This window comes from Muscardinus avellanarius (assembly GCF_963383645.1).
Source record: "Muscardinus avellanarius genome assembly, chromosome: 9".
In the NCBI taxonomy this organism is placed as follows: domain Eukaryota; kingdom Metazoa; phylum Chordata; class Mammalia; order Rodentia; family Gliridae; genus Muscardinus; species Muscardinus avellanarius.
Genome location: NC_137795.1, coordinates 46,005,051 through 46,019,381, shown reverse-complemented (window position 1 = coordinate 46,019,381; position 14,331 = coordinate 46,005,051). Strand labels below are relative to the sequence as shown.

The 14,331-nt window shown below is 42.8% G+C and overlaps 3 protein-coding genes across 3 annotated transcripts in view; 1 reads left to right on the top strand and 2 right to left on the bottom strand.

The window, feature by feature from the left end:
• The window catches only part of RINT1 (RAD50 interactor 1), a gene marked incomplete at both ends in the record, with an annotated part of 52,744 nt that extends 47,958 nt beyond the window's left edge, over positions 1 to 4,786 (top strand). The window contains 3 exons of the mRNA XM_080701184.1: positions 630 to 810; positions 1,133 to 1,251; positions 4,594 to 4,786. Of these exons, the coding sequence (XP_080557310.1) occupies positions 630 to 810; positions 1,133 to 1,251; positions 4,594 to 4,786 (493 nt within the window). The remainder of the gene's footprint in view (positions 1 to 629; positions 811 to 1,132; positions 1,252 to 4,593) is intronic.
• Positions 4,787 to 4,941: 155 nt separating this feature from the next.
• Positions 4,942 to 11,833, bottom strand: EFCAB10 (EF-hand calcium binding domain 10; the record flags this gene model as incomplete). The annotated part of the gene is made up of 4 exons (XM_080701181.1): positions 4,942 to 4,978; positions 8,451 to 8,538; positions 8,653 to 8,817; positions 11,704 to 11,833. 4 exons carry the CDS (start codon positions 11,831 to 11,833, stop codon positions 4,942 to 4,944), a joined length of 420 nt encoding a protein of 139 aa, XP_080557307.1.
• LOC308267232 (high mobility group protein B1-like) lies at positions 9,223 to 9,831 on the bottom strand (the record flags this gene model as incomplete). Its single annotated transcript, XM_080701811.1, has 1 exon — positions 9,223 to 9,831. The coding sequence occupies one exon, from the start codon at positions 9,829 to 9,831 to the stop codon at positions 9,223 to 9,225; it is 609 nt and encodes a 202-aa protein (XP_080557937.1).
• Positions 11,834 to 14,331: the final 2,498 nt, after the last annotated feature.

The following is a 14,331-nucleotide window of genomic DNA, read 5'->3' as shown; positions in this document are numbered from 1 at the left end:
GTAGCTGAGGCTGTCTGCAAACCGTGTTCCTCCTGTCTCAGCCTCTCAAATACCAGGATTACAAGCATGTGCCACCATGCCTGGCCCCAACCAGCTTTTAATACTGGATTGTAAATTATTTCCTATCAGAAATTTTCCAGGAAAGTATATGTTCCCAAATTTAAAATTAATTGTGAAGCTGGGCGCAGTGGTCCATTCCTGTAATCCCAGTTACTCAGGAGGTTGAGGCAGGAGGATCATAAGTTCAAGGGCAGCCTGGGCAATTTAGCAAGACCCTGTCTCAAAATAAAAAATAGCTCGGCATGATGGTGCATGCCTGTAGCCAGTACTTGGGAGCCTGAGACAGGAGGAGTGCAGGTTTGAGAATAGCCTCAGCAAGTAGTGAGACCCTGTTTCCAAACAAAAAATATAAAAATGCTGAGGATGTGGTTCAGAGGTAGAATGCCCTTGAGTCAATCCCCAGTACTATAAAAATAAGCAATAAATAAATAAATAAATAAATAAATAAATAAATAAATGGGGTTGGGAATGTAGTTCAGTGCTAGAGGACCCCTGGGTTTAATCCTTGTACTATAAAAAGAAAAGATTTTGATGAGAAATTTTATAAGAATGCTGTTGGGCTTTTCCAGGTGGCTGTCCTTGCCGTCTCAGTCAGAACAGGCGGTGATGTCCCTGTCCAGCTCAGCCTGCCCGCTGCTACTCACACTAAGGGACCGTTTACTTCAATTGGAGCAGCAGCTTTGTTTTTCCTTATTTAAAGTTTGCTGGCAAATGCTTGTGGAAAAACTGGATGTATACATATATCAAGAAGTAAGTAGCTGGGCGTGGTGGCGCACACTTGTAATCCCAGCCCTTGGGAGGCGGAGACAGGAGGAACGCACGGGTTCGAAGCCAGCTTCAGCTACTGAGTGAGGCTCTCAGCAACTTAGTGAGACCCTGTTTCCAAATAAAGTATAAAATAGGTCTGGGAGTATAGCCTGGAGGTAGAAAGCCTCTGGATTCCACCCTCAGTACCACACACACACACACACACACACACACACACACACACACACAAAGAAGAAGATGAACAGACTATATTTGGGGCTGTGATAATAAAGGCAGCTGTTCTATGAATTATTCTTTGTTTCAGATAATTCTTGCTAATCACTTCAATGAAGGAGGAGCAGCCCAGTTGCAGTTTGATATGACTCGGAATCTTTTCCCTTTGTTTTCTCACTATTGCAAGAGACCAGAAAATTATTTTAAACAGTAAGCTTAATATTTAACATTTAATACTGATGTATCATATTGTTATGCGATTAACTCCTTTTTAATAACTGATGTTTAGTGGAATAAGATTAATTAAAATCTTAAAATACATAACTGTGGTAGCTCACGACTATAATCCCAGCATTCGGGAAGCTGAGACAGGAGGATCGCAGGTTCAAGGTCAGCCTCAGCAAGTAGTGAGACTCTCATCAACTTAGTGAGACCCTGTTTCAAAATAAAAATAAAAAATTGGGCCAGGCGTGGTGGCGCACGCTTGTAATCCCCGTGCTTGGGAGGCGGAGACAGGAGGATCACACTGGATCGAAGCCAGCCTCGCTGGGTTAAGAGACCCTATTTCCAAATAAAAATATAAATAGGTCTGTGAGTGTGGCCCAGAGGTAGGTAGAAGGTTTCCAGGAACCCCAGTACCACCAAAAAAAAAAAAAATTGGGCTGGGGGAGCCAGGCGTGGTGGCACACACTTGTTATCCCAGCATTTGCGAGGCTGAGACCAGAGGATCACAGTTTGCAGACAGCCTCAGCTACTTACTTACTTACTTATTTATTTATTTATTTATTGGTGGTACTGGGGGTGGAACCCAGAGGCTTTCTACCTCCGGGCTATACTCCCAGACCTATTTTATATTTTATTTGGAAACAGGATCTCACTAAGTTGCTGAGAGCCTCACTAAGTAGCTGAGGCTGGCTTTGAACCTGTGTGATCCTCCTGTCTCAGCCTCCCAAGCACGGGGATTACAAGCGTGCGCCACCACGCCCGGCCAGCCTCAGCTACTTAATGAGGCCCTTGGCAACTCAGTGACACGCTTTATCAAAAATTTTAAAAAGTCTAAAAAAAATAAGGTTGAGGCTGGTCGTGGTGGCACACGCTTGTAATCCCAGCACTTGGGAGGTTGAGACAGGAGGATCGCACAGTTGGAAGCCAGCCTCAGCTACTTAGTGAGGCTCTCAGCAAGTCCGTGAGACTCTGTTTCCAAATAAAGTATAAAATAGGTCTGGGAGTATAGCCTGGAGGTAGAAAAGCTCCTGGTTTCCACCCCCAGTACAATAATAATAATAATAATAATAATAATAATAATAATAATATATAGGATATAACTCATAGCCTAAGAAAGCTGTCCAGAACTGGGTATAAATAATATGTTTGGTTTTGTTTCCTAGCATTTGGTTTAATGTTATTACTGGGAGAAGAGAAAATGAAAACAAGTGCAGTCTGTCATATTCAACAAATAAAAGAAATTACAGATGTTTAGCACCTAGAATTAGGCCAGGCCTGAAGAAAATCTATTTTCATATACATTTGATATTAATTTTGGTTCTAAGTAAATTATAAGTTTATGAGAATAATTGTTGGAATATTTTTAGAATTTGATTTAAAATTTACATTATATATTGAAAAATTACATTGAATAAAACTTAAAAAATGAAGTTGGGTGTGGTGGCTCATGCGTGTAATCTCAGTACTGGGAAGACTGAGATAGGAGGATCTGGATTTGTAGACAACCTCAGCTACTTAGTGAGGTCCTATTTCAAAATAAAGAATAAAAAAAAGGGCTGGGGTATAGCTCAGAGGTAGAATGCTCCTGGGTTTCATCCCCAGTACTGGGGGGGAAAAAACCCAAAAAACATATAAAGTGATAACCAACATAATTGACTTATTTCAGTAAGGTATAATTTCTGTTTTTAATTTATCATAGTAGTCTATCTTTCTTCTGTTTTGTATATGTGTGTTACTGGGAATTGAACTCAGGGGCATTCTACCTTTGAGCTACAGGTCACCCTTTTTAAATTTTTTTTTTTTTTTTGGTGGTACTGGGGATAGAACCCAGAGGCCTTCTACCTCCGGACTGTACTCCCAGACCTATTTTATATTTTATTTGGAAACAGGGTCTCACTAAGTTGCTGAGAGCCTCACTAAGTAGCTGAGCCTGGCTTTGAACCTGTGTGATCCTTCTGTCTCAGCCTCCCATGAGCGGAGATTACAAGCCCGGCTCTTTTAATTTTTTTTTTAATTTTTTTTTTAGTGGTACTGGGGATGGAACCCTTCTACCTCCGGGCTACCCTCCCAGACCTATTTTATATTTCTTTATTTGGAAACAGGTTCTCTTAAACCAGCAAGACTGGCTTTGAACCTGCACAATCCTCCAGTCTTCACCTTCCAAGCTCGGGGATTACTAGCATGTGCCACCACACCCAGCTCTTTTTAAAATTTTTGAAACAGGGTCTCACTAGGTTGTTGAAAGTCTCATTATGTTGCTGAGGCTGTCCTTAAAACTGTGAGCCTCCTGTTTCAGCCTACTAGGATTACAGGTGTGCGCCACCATGCCTGCCCGGCTTCTTCTTTAATTTTATCCCTTAATTTTCTACTTCCCCATATCCTTATCTACTTTATTATCTATTATATTCAGATAAATAATGGATACATATTGAAAGCAATGATCCACTGAGCATGGGTGCACGCTTGGAATCCCAGCATTTGGGAGGCTGAGACAGGTGGATTTGAGGTTCATGGACAGCCTCGGCTACTTAGTGAGGCCCTCTGCAACTCAGTGAGACCCTGTTTCAAAAAATAAAGAATAAAAAATAGGGTTGGTTTTTTTTTTTTTTTTTTTTGGTGGTGGTACTGGGGATGGAACCCAGGGGCCTTCTACCTCCGGGCTACACTCCCAGACCTATTTTATATTTTTTATTTGGAAACAGGGTCTCTTAAGCCAGCTGAGGCTGGCTTTGAACCTGCGAGATCCTCCTGTCTCAGCCTCCCAAGCGTGGGGATTACAAGCGTGCGGATTACAAGCGTGCGCCACCATGCCCGGTTTAGGGCTGGGGGTTTAGCTCAGAGGTAGAATGCCCCTGTGTTCCATCCCCAGTGCTGAAAAAAAAAAAAAAAAAAAAAAGAGCAATGACCCTATGATGTTAATCTAATGAACTATAAAGTCTGTACCTGGGTAGTCCCAATGTTCTAATGGAGCCAAATAATAAACCAATAAATAGTTTTCATAAGGATATTTGACCAGAAGTGCAGGGAAACTGCTTAGTTTCTCAAAATGAAACTATTATAGCCGGGCGTGGTGGTGCACACTTATAATCCCCGCGCTTGGGAGGCTGAGACAGGAGGATCACACAGGTTCGAAGCCAGCCTCAGCTACTGAGTGAGGCTCTCAGCAACTTAGTGAGACCCTGTTTCCAAATAGGTCTGGGAGTGTAACCCAGAGGTAGAAAAGCCCCTGGGTTCCACCCTCAGTACCGCCAAAAAAAAAAAAAGAAAGAAACTTATGAAAATACAGATAATAGAAATCTCATTTCCTTTTCTTTTCCCCCTGTACAGTGTAAAAGAAGCCTGCATTGTTTTGAATTTGAACATTGGTTCTGCATTACTCCTGAAAGATGTACTGCAGTCAGCTTCAGGGCAGCTTCCTGCTATTGCAGCATTAAATGAAATTGGCATTTACAAACTGGCTCAACAAGATGTTGAGATTCTGCTTAATTTGAGGACAAACTGGCCAAACACTGGAAAATAATGAGTCAGAAAAAGCGGTTTTATTTTTTATTGCTGCTCTTTTTAACATAAGGAAAGCCAGTTGGATTTCAAGTTGCATGAAGTAGTTCTGAATTGATGAAACTGGATAAATGAAAACTTTACAGGGTCATTTATTGTCTTGGATTTATGGTATTATTAAAATGCCGACCATATTTCTTCAGTCCTCCTGTTCCTAAGAAGACCAAAAACAGAAAACTCAGAATAATTCCATTTGTGGATATAAATGTTCAATACGTCTGTTGAAGAAAATAAATGAGCAAAGATACAATTAGAGCCAACTTTCCACTTCCTGTGCTAATTCAAGGAGACTGTTGTAGATAATCAAACAAAGCCAATAAATTTTTTTAAAAATCACTTAATGCATTTTTGTCATTCAGGTTCCCATATCTTGCTTGGGAATTAACTCTATTTCCATAAGGAAATAAATTATGAGGTCATCAGGTGTGGTGGCACACCTGTAATCCTAGTACGTAGGAGGCTGAGACAGGAGGATCACAGGTTCATGGCCAGCCTCAGCAACTTAATGAAGCCCTCTGCAACTTAGATCCTGTTTCAAAATAAAAATATAAAATAGAGCTGGGGGTATATCTTGGGGATAGACTGCCCCTGGGTTCAATCCTAGTATTACAAACAAGCACAGCATGATGGTACACATCTGAAATCCCAGTACTTGGGAGGCTGAAACAGGAAGATGGTAGGCCTGAGGACAGCCTCAGTAAGTGGTTAGTGATAGTCTCAACTTAGGGAGATCCTGTTTCAAAATAAAAATAAAATAGGGCTAGAGGTGTAGCTCAGAGGTAGAATGCCCCAGGTTCAGTCCCAGTACCGCAAAAAGGAAAACGAAAAAAAGAAAAAATACAATGTGAGAGGAAACGTAATATGAGATGGTGAATAAACTAGGGTTGTTCTTTATGTTCATAAATGTCCTTCCATTTATAATACCCCTTAGGAGCCAGGCGTGGTGGTACTTTCCTGTAATCCCAGTACTTGGGAGGCTGAGAGAGGAGGGTAACAGGTTCGAGGACAGCTTTAGTATGTAGTATACTCTCAACTTAGTGAGACCCTGTTTCCAAATGAAAATAAAATAGGGCTAGGGGGCCCGGTGTGGTGGCGCACACTTGTAATCTCAGGGCTTGGGAGGCTGAGACAGGAGAATCGCACAGCTTCGAAGCCAGCCTCAGCTACTTAGTGAGGCTCTCAGCAACCAAATAAAATATGAAATAGGTCTGGGAGTATAGCCTACCACAAAAAACAAACAAACAAACAAAAAAAACAAGGCTGGGAGTATAGCTCAGAGGTGGAATACCCCTGGGTTCATCCCCATCCCCAACACAACACAAAACAACCACAAACAACTTAGAGCATGCTGAAAGTCCTGGGTTCAATCCCAGTATCACAAAACAACAAAAAAAAAAATTCTAGTTTCACTTAGGTCAAAGTATACTGCCTCAGTCTTTCCCTTGTGATAGGGAAACATTCTGTTTAATATTTATGTAATTGATTATAAGAGAAAAATCTCAAATTTTTGTTTTGCTTCTAACTTTTCCTTGGCTTTGGGCCCTATTAAATAATGATTTCCTGATTAATAAATTTTCAGTAAAACTATTTTTGTATGTAGTAGTAGAGATTAGACCTAGGGGCCCTACTTCTGAGCTATATCTCTACCCATATTTTTTTTGTGTGTGTGTGTGTGTGTGTGTGTGTGTGTGTGGTGCTGGGGATTGAACCCAGGGGCATTCTACCTCCAAACTACACCCCCAGCCCAATTTTTTATTCTTTATTTTGAAACAGGGTCTCACTAAATTGAGAAGGGCCTTGCTGAGTAGCTGAGACTGGGCTGTGAACCTGGATCTTCCTGTCTCAGCCTACGAAATACTGGGATGACAAAAGCGTGCACCACCACTCCTGGCTTCATCCCTATTTTTAATTTTTGTCTTAAACAGGCTTTCACAGGTTGCTTAGAGTCTAGCGACATTGCGAAGGCTGTTCTCAAACCTATCATCTTCCTGCCTTAGCCTCCCAAATACTGGGATTATAGGCTGCTCCCGGCTCTCAGTAAAATTTGAAGTAAATTAGCAAGAGCTTTCTACAACTATCAAATTTCATTCTAGTTTAGAAGCCGGGCGTGGTGGCGCACGCTTGTAATCCCGGCGCTTGGGAGGCGGAGACAGGAAGATCGCGCAGGTTCGAAGCCAGCCGTGTGCACTGGTTTAGGAGACCCTGTTTCCAAATAATATAAAATAGGTCTGGGAGTGTAGCCCGGAGGTAGAAGGGCTTCCAGGAACCCCAGTACCACCAAAAAAAAAAAAAAAAAAAAAAAAAAAAATTCATTCTAGTTTAGTGCTTTTAATGCTATAATATCTCAAAACTGTCCAGGCCTAGCTGGGTATCATGGCTTAAGCCTATAATCCCAATACTTGGGGGGCTGAGAAAGGAGAATCACGGGTTCAAGGTCAGCCTCAGCAACTTAATGAGATCCTGTTTCCAAATTTAAAATAAGGCTGAGGATGTGGCTCGGAGGTAGAATGCCCCTGGGTTCAATCCCCTGTACCACATACAAAAAACTGTCAAGCCAACATGTAATCTTACACTGTTGATGAATATTTTTCAGTAAGGAATTTTGAAATGTTTTGAGATAAATTGATAAAATGAAATAAATACAGAGATTTTCCAACTAGTGTTGAGCTCAGAGCTTTTCTGGTAATTCCAGCAGACTGGACTGTACCTCATCCTGTGAGAATTGCTAAACCTTCTCACTGAGAAAAGAATGAAACTGCCACTGGAACTTCCTAACTCCAGCACTCCCCCATCTCACTCTCTAGTCACTGAAAGTTTCAAGGGAATCAAATGTTCTCTTAAGCGGGGCGTAGTGGCACATGCTTGTAATCCCAGCATTTGGGAGACTGAGACAGAGGATCGTGGTTTGCAGACACCTCAGCTACTTAGTGAGGCTCTTTGCAACTCAATGAGACCCTGTTTCAAAATTTTTTTTAAAAGACTAAAAAATAAGGCTGGAGGTGTAGCTCAGAGTTATAATGCCCCTGGGTTTCATCTCCAGTACTGCAAAAAAAATAAAAAAATAAAAAGAATAAAAAATAGGGCAGAGGGTATAGCTCAGAGGTAGAATGCTCCTGGGTTCCATCCTCAGTACCACAAAAATAAATAAATAAATAAATAAATAAACAAACAAACACCGGGCATGGTAGCACATACTTGTAATTCCAGTATTTAAGAGGCTGAGACAGGAGGATCGCAGGTTTGCAGCCAGCCTCAGCTAATTAGTGAATGCCCTCTGCGATTAGTGAGACCCTATTTCAAAATAAATAATAATAAAATAGGGCTGGGGATGTAATTCAGAATTAGAATGCCCCTGGGTTCAGTCCCCAGTACTGCAATAAATAAATAAATAAATAAAAATTTAAGAGTAGCCCGGTGTGATGGCACAGGATTGTAATCCCAGTACCTTGGGAGGCTGAGACAGGAGGACCACAAATTTGAGGACAGCTTCAGCAAGTAACAAGAATCTCATCAACCTAGTGAGACACTGTTTCAAAATAAAAACAAAACAGGTCCTGGGTGTAGCTCAGAGGTAGAATGCCCCTGGGCTCAATCTCTAGTACCACAAAATAAACAAACAGACTTACACTTCATTCCTGAATTTCTCCAGAGTTATTATATGTCCATCATCATTTAAAACTTCATCTTCACTACAAAGACCCAAGGTTTTTAGAGCTGTGAAAGTCAGAACAACACGAAGGAAATATTTATAGAGTTAGAAATATTTTCAGCTAAAGAAAGTTGTGGAAAGACCATAAAATATTACTTCAATTCATAGAATAAACTGACCTTCTTTATACTGCACAAATGATATGGTGCCTTTGCCAGAGGAGTCCATCATCTCAAACATAGCCACAATGTTAGAGTTCTCCATAAAGAACGGGAAAGCTACGCCTGTTACTTTTGCAATTCTCACACATTCCAATACAGAGATTAAATATCCTCTTGGTTTTTCTGAAAAAAAAATTTTTTTCCAACACTTTCTGATATTAAATTACATGTCACAAACGAAATAGTAGTGAGCCACCATACATGGATAATAGGTTATCTTTGATTTAAGCAATTTTAGAAATGAAAAAAAAAATCAAAATTTACTTTCCAGAAATAATGTAGGACAATCATGACAAAAAGAAGTCAGAAGTAAAGATGGAGCAGCTTAGATGGCAAAGGCTTCTTCCATTGTGCTGTCCTTTTATTTCAATCCTAGGTTTTACTTTCCTTCAAATGCTATTTTCTTAAAGGTACTTTTTTTTTTTTTACACAGCCTTACATTTCAATTTTTTTTCTTCAAAAGGAGTGAGTTGTGTACAGGGGGGTTAAATGCTTTATAGACAAGAAAAAAACTGCACTAGAACCAACTTATTCATCATTATCATCTTCATCTTCTTTGTCTTCCTCTTCATCCTCATCTTCCTCCTCCTTTTTCTTGCTCTTCTCAGCCTTGACAACTCCCTTTTTTGCTGCATTGGGTTTTCCTTTAGCTCGGTGGGCAGCAATATCCTTTTCATACGTTTCCTTCAGCCTAGCAGCTTTCTTCTCATAAGGCTGCTTGTCACCTGCAGCAGTGTAACTCCACATCTCGCCCAGTTTCTTTGCAGCATCGCCAATGGATGGGCCAGGATGCTCTCCTTTAATTTTGGGGCGATACTCAGAACAGAACAAGAAGAAGGCCGACAGGGGCCTCTGGGGTACATTGGGATCCTTGAACTTTTTTGTCTCCCCTTTAGGAGGGATATAGGTTGTCATTTCTTTTTCATAACGGGCTTTGTCTGCCTTTGCCATGTCTTTAAATTTCCCTTTCTCTTTAGCAGACATGGTCTTCCACCTCTCTGAGCACTTCTTAGAAAACTCTGAGAAGTTGACTGAAGCATCTGGGTGCTTCTTCTTGTGCTCCTCCCGGCAAGTTTGCATAAAGAATGCAAATGATGACATCTTGCCTCTCGGCTTGTTAGGATCTCCTTTGCCCATGTTTAGTTGTTTTTCCTCTGCGAGGCAGCGAGTCGCCCAGTTCCCAGAGTCTCACTTGCCCCGGCGCTGTCTCTATGGAGCTCAATGTACTGCAATGGCTGTCTTCTTAAAGGTATTTATTTGTGGTACCAGGGATAGAAGCTAGGGGCATTCTACCACTAATTACATCCCCACTTCTTTTTAAAAATTTTATTTTGCACCATGGTTGCCTCAAACCTGAGGTCCTGCTATCTCTACCTTCTAAGTACTAGGATTACAGTCAGGTGCCAATGAGTGGTATTTATTGTTGAAAATTAAATACATTTATAAAAGTAGAAAATACAGCTAGGCATGGCGCATGCTTGTAATCCCAGCATTCGGGAGGCTGAGACTGGAGGATCGCGGTTTGTGGACAGCCTCAGCTACTTAGTGAGGCCCTCTGCAACTCAGTGAGACCCTGGACCCTGTTTGAAAATAAAGAATAAAAAATAAGACTGGGGATGTAACTTGGAGGTAAAATGCCTCTGGGTTCTATCCCCAGTACTGAAAAAAAGAAAGAAAAAGAAAGAAGAAAAAATGCAACATACCTTCAATTATTACAATTTGTGGCCAATCTTGTGTCATCTAGCCCCATCCTCTACCCCTTCCTGAATTATTTCAAATAAAATAATAAAGATCATGTTTTATTTGGATTTTTTTTTGTGTGTGTGTGGTACTGGGGTACCTGGAAGCCCTTCTACCTACGGGCTACACTCCCAGACCTATTTTATATTTTGAAACAGGGTCTCTTAAGCCAGCGTGGCTGGCTTCTAACATGCATGATCCTCCTGTCTCCGCCTCCCAAGCGCAGGGATTACAAGCGTGCGCCACCACGCCCGGCTAAAGATCATATTTTATTAGTATACATATATATTTGGGTATTGGGGATTGCCAAGGCTGTCCTCAAACCTATGATCCTCTTGTCTAAGCCTTCCCCAAGTACTGGGATTACAGGCCTGTGCCGCCATAACAACTGATTCATATATTATCAAATCTTCTCTCCGAGCTATACCCCCAGCCCTATTTTATTTTATTTTTTTATTTTGAAACAGGGCCTCACTAAGTTGCAGAGGGCTTCACTAAATTGCTGAAGCTGGTCGCGAAAGCGTGCCACCACGCCTGGCCCCATTTGACATTCAGAAACTTGCTCTAAATCATACAGTACTGACATGGAGCCAGAAGCTTCTCTCCCACCTCCAAGAATGAGCCACCAGCCTAAATTTGCGGCATCTGGCTAACGGCTGGCACCAAAATCATCAGTAATCACTTCAATTAAGCCGGGAGTGGTGGCCTACGCTTGTAACTCCAGTACTTAGGAGGCTGAGACAGGAGGAGTGTAGGTTCTAGGACAGCTTCAGCAAGTAGTGAGACTCTCATCAATCTAGTGAGACCCTGTTTCAAAGTTTAAAAAAATAATAATATAAAACAGGACTGAGAAGCTGGGCATAGTGGCGCACGCTTGTAATCACAGTATTTTGGAGGCTGAGAAAGGAGGATCGCAGGTTCGAGGATAGCTTCAGGAACTTTGTGAGGACCTCTGCAACTTAGTGCGACTCTATTTCAAAATAAATAATAAAAATAGGGCTGTAGGTATAGCTTGGAGGCAGGACGCCCTGGGTTCAATCTCCAGTATCACAATAGTAATAATTACTTCAGTTGAAGGCCACAGACTTAGCAGCAGCAGCAGCAGCAGGGCTCCAAGAAGCTGGAGCCGCGTGTGAGCGTGGAGGAGCGGGTATCCGCGCAGGAGTCGCGGGCTCTGGGGGGCTCGCAGCTGCACGGACAACTTCTGCCGACCACCTCGCGTGGGGAGTCGGATGCAACAGAACGCCCCCAAATGGGCAAGACCCCTACCTGGTCGGGCAAAGAGGAGGACGCTGGTGAGGTGGCTCAGAAGGTCCATGATCCGGTGTTTTTCCAGATATTCCTTAGCCTTACGCTCTCGGCTGAGCGCTGCTCCGAGGGTTCGTAGACTCTCCTCCATCCTGCCGCTCCAGGCCGTTGCTAAGCGACCAAGCGGCGTCCAGGCCGCTCGACTCCGCCCCTTTCCGCTCCGCGTGCCCACGTGACGCGCTTCTCACCTCTCCAGGCGGAGCGGAAACGTGTGGTGAGCTGCGGGGGTGGGTGGGGGGGAGGCGGTTATGGGCGGAGCCTAAGCGTGCGCGTCCCCGCCCCCTTCCCGGCTGAGGGAGGGGCCTCCTTGCCTTTCCCGTTTTTGGTCTCTACCCACTGTCTGGGCTGGAGTGTGGGTAACATAGGATGAATAAAAAATTTGTGAAGTTCCGGGGGTGTCCAGTGAAGAGTCCTAACTAGCATTTTTGGTGCTAGTCCCAGTCCCGGATCCTGAGAACCGATGCCCAGATCCTGAGCTTCAGAGTCTGCTGCTTAACTAGACGATGGTAAAGACTGGTTTTAAGAGCTAGAGGATCGTAGGTTCGAGGACAACCTCAGCAGTTTGGTAAGATTCTCAGAAACCTAGTCAGATCGTGCTTCAGAAAAAAAGAAGAATGTTGGGAATGGTAGCACATGCCTGTAATACTAGCACTTGGGAGGCCGAGACAGGAAGATTGCAGGTTGGAAGACAGCCTCAGCAAGTAGTGAGACTCTTATCAACCTAGCAAGACTCTATTTAAAAATACAACTTAAAAAACAGGGCTGAGGATGTACCTCGGCAGTAAAATGCTCCTGGGTTCAATCTCTAGTACCACAAAAATAAGCTAATAAAGCTGGGCGTGGTGGCACACACTTGTAATCCCAGCATTTGGGATGCTGAGACAGTAGATTATGGTTCGCGGTCAGCCTCAACTACTTAGTGAGGCCCTCTGCAACTCAGGAGATGGTTTCAAAATAAAGAATAAAAAATAGGACTGGAGGTGTCACTCAGAGATAGAGTGCCCCTGGGTTCCATCCCCAGTACCGCAAAAAAAAAAAAAAAAAGTTAATAAATAATAAAAAGTGGTGGGGGTTTAGCTTGGAGGTAGAATGTCCCTGGGTTCAATCCCCAGGGACAAGCGCACACAGAGAACTTCTGACAGACTTTTTTTTTTTTTTGCAGTAGTGGGGATGGAACCTAGGGGCATTTTACCTCCGAGTGATACCCCCAGCCCTATTTTTTATTATTTTTAATTTTGAAATAGGGTCTCACTGAGTTGCAAAGGGCCTTACTAAGTAGCTGAGGCTGTCAGCGAACTGTAATCCTCTGGTCTCAGCCTCCCAAATGCTGGGATTACAAGCATGCGCTGCCAGGCCGGCAGACAGACATTGTTATGGAGGGTCATTGAGTAAGATGGGACACAGGTAGCCGTGAGGCTACTGCTTCTTCTTTGGAATACCTGAGAAACTAACCTTTAGGCTGGACTTCTGTCCTTAGGGACTGACCTCAGAAGTCACAGCTTCTTATCCTTCACCAAAGAGCTCAGAATAGGCATTTCAAGAAACGGAAAGACTAATGACCAATGAAGATATAAAAATATTCTCAGCCCCTTTGCAATCTTACCAACAAAACTACAGAAAATACTATTTTACATCTTCCAAACTGATTAAAACTGGTGCATTGGACAGTATCAAGTTCTGGCAAAGATGTGGGGTGACAAGACTGTCAGTGATTGTGAGAGTGTAAATTGGAACATCCGCTTTGGAAGATAGCTTGAAATTATCTTGGTGATTTAAACATGTTTTACTATGACTCAGAAATTCCACTCTTAGAGCAACTCTTGTAAGTGTGCATCAAGAGATTTGTACAAGAATGTTCTTAGCAGCACTGTTCATAATACAAGTCACTGACAACAGCCCACATGTCATGGAGAGTAGAATAGAAAGCTGGCGTGGTGGCACACACTTGTAATCCCAGCATCCGGGAGGCTGAGACTGGAGGATCGCAGTTCGCGGACAGCCTCAGCTACTTAGTGAGGCCCTCTGCAACTCAGTGAGACTCGGTTTCAAAATAAAGAAATAGCCGGGCGTGGTGGCGCAGGCTTGTAATCCCCGCTCTTGGGAGGCGGAGACAGGAGGATCACGCAGGTTCGCCAGCCTTGCTGACTTAAGAGACCCTGTTTCCAAAAATAAAATAGGTCTGGGAGTGTAGCCCGGAGGTAGAAGGACTTCCAAGAACTCCAGTACCACCGAAAAAAAAAAAAGAAAGAAAGAAAGAAAGAAAGAAAAGCGTGTGGTGACGCACGCAATCCCCGCGCTTGGGAGACGGAGACAGGAGGATGGTGCAGGTTTGAAGCTAGCTGCGCTGGGTTAAGAGACCCTCTTTCCAAATAAAAATATAAAAAACCAGGTCTGAGAGTGCAGCCCGGAGGTAGAAGTGTTTCCAGGAACCCCAGTACCACCGAAAAGAATAAAAAATAGGGCAGGGGCTGTAGTTTGGAGGTCGAATGCCCTTGGGTTCCATCCCCAGACCCGCAAAAAAAAAAAAGAGTAGAATAGATTAAAAAAAAAGTTCTGGTATATTACACAATAAAATAATATAAAGCATTA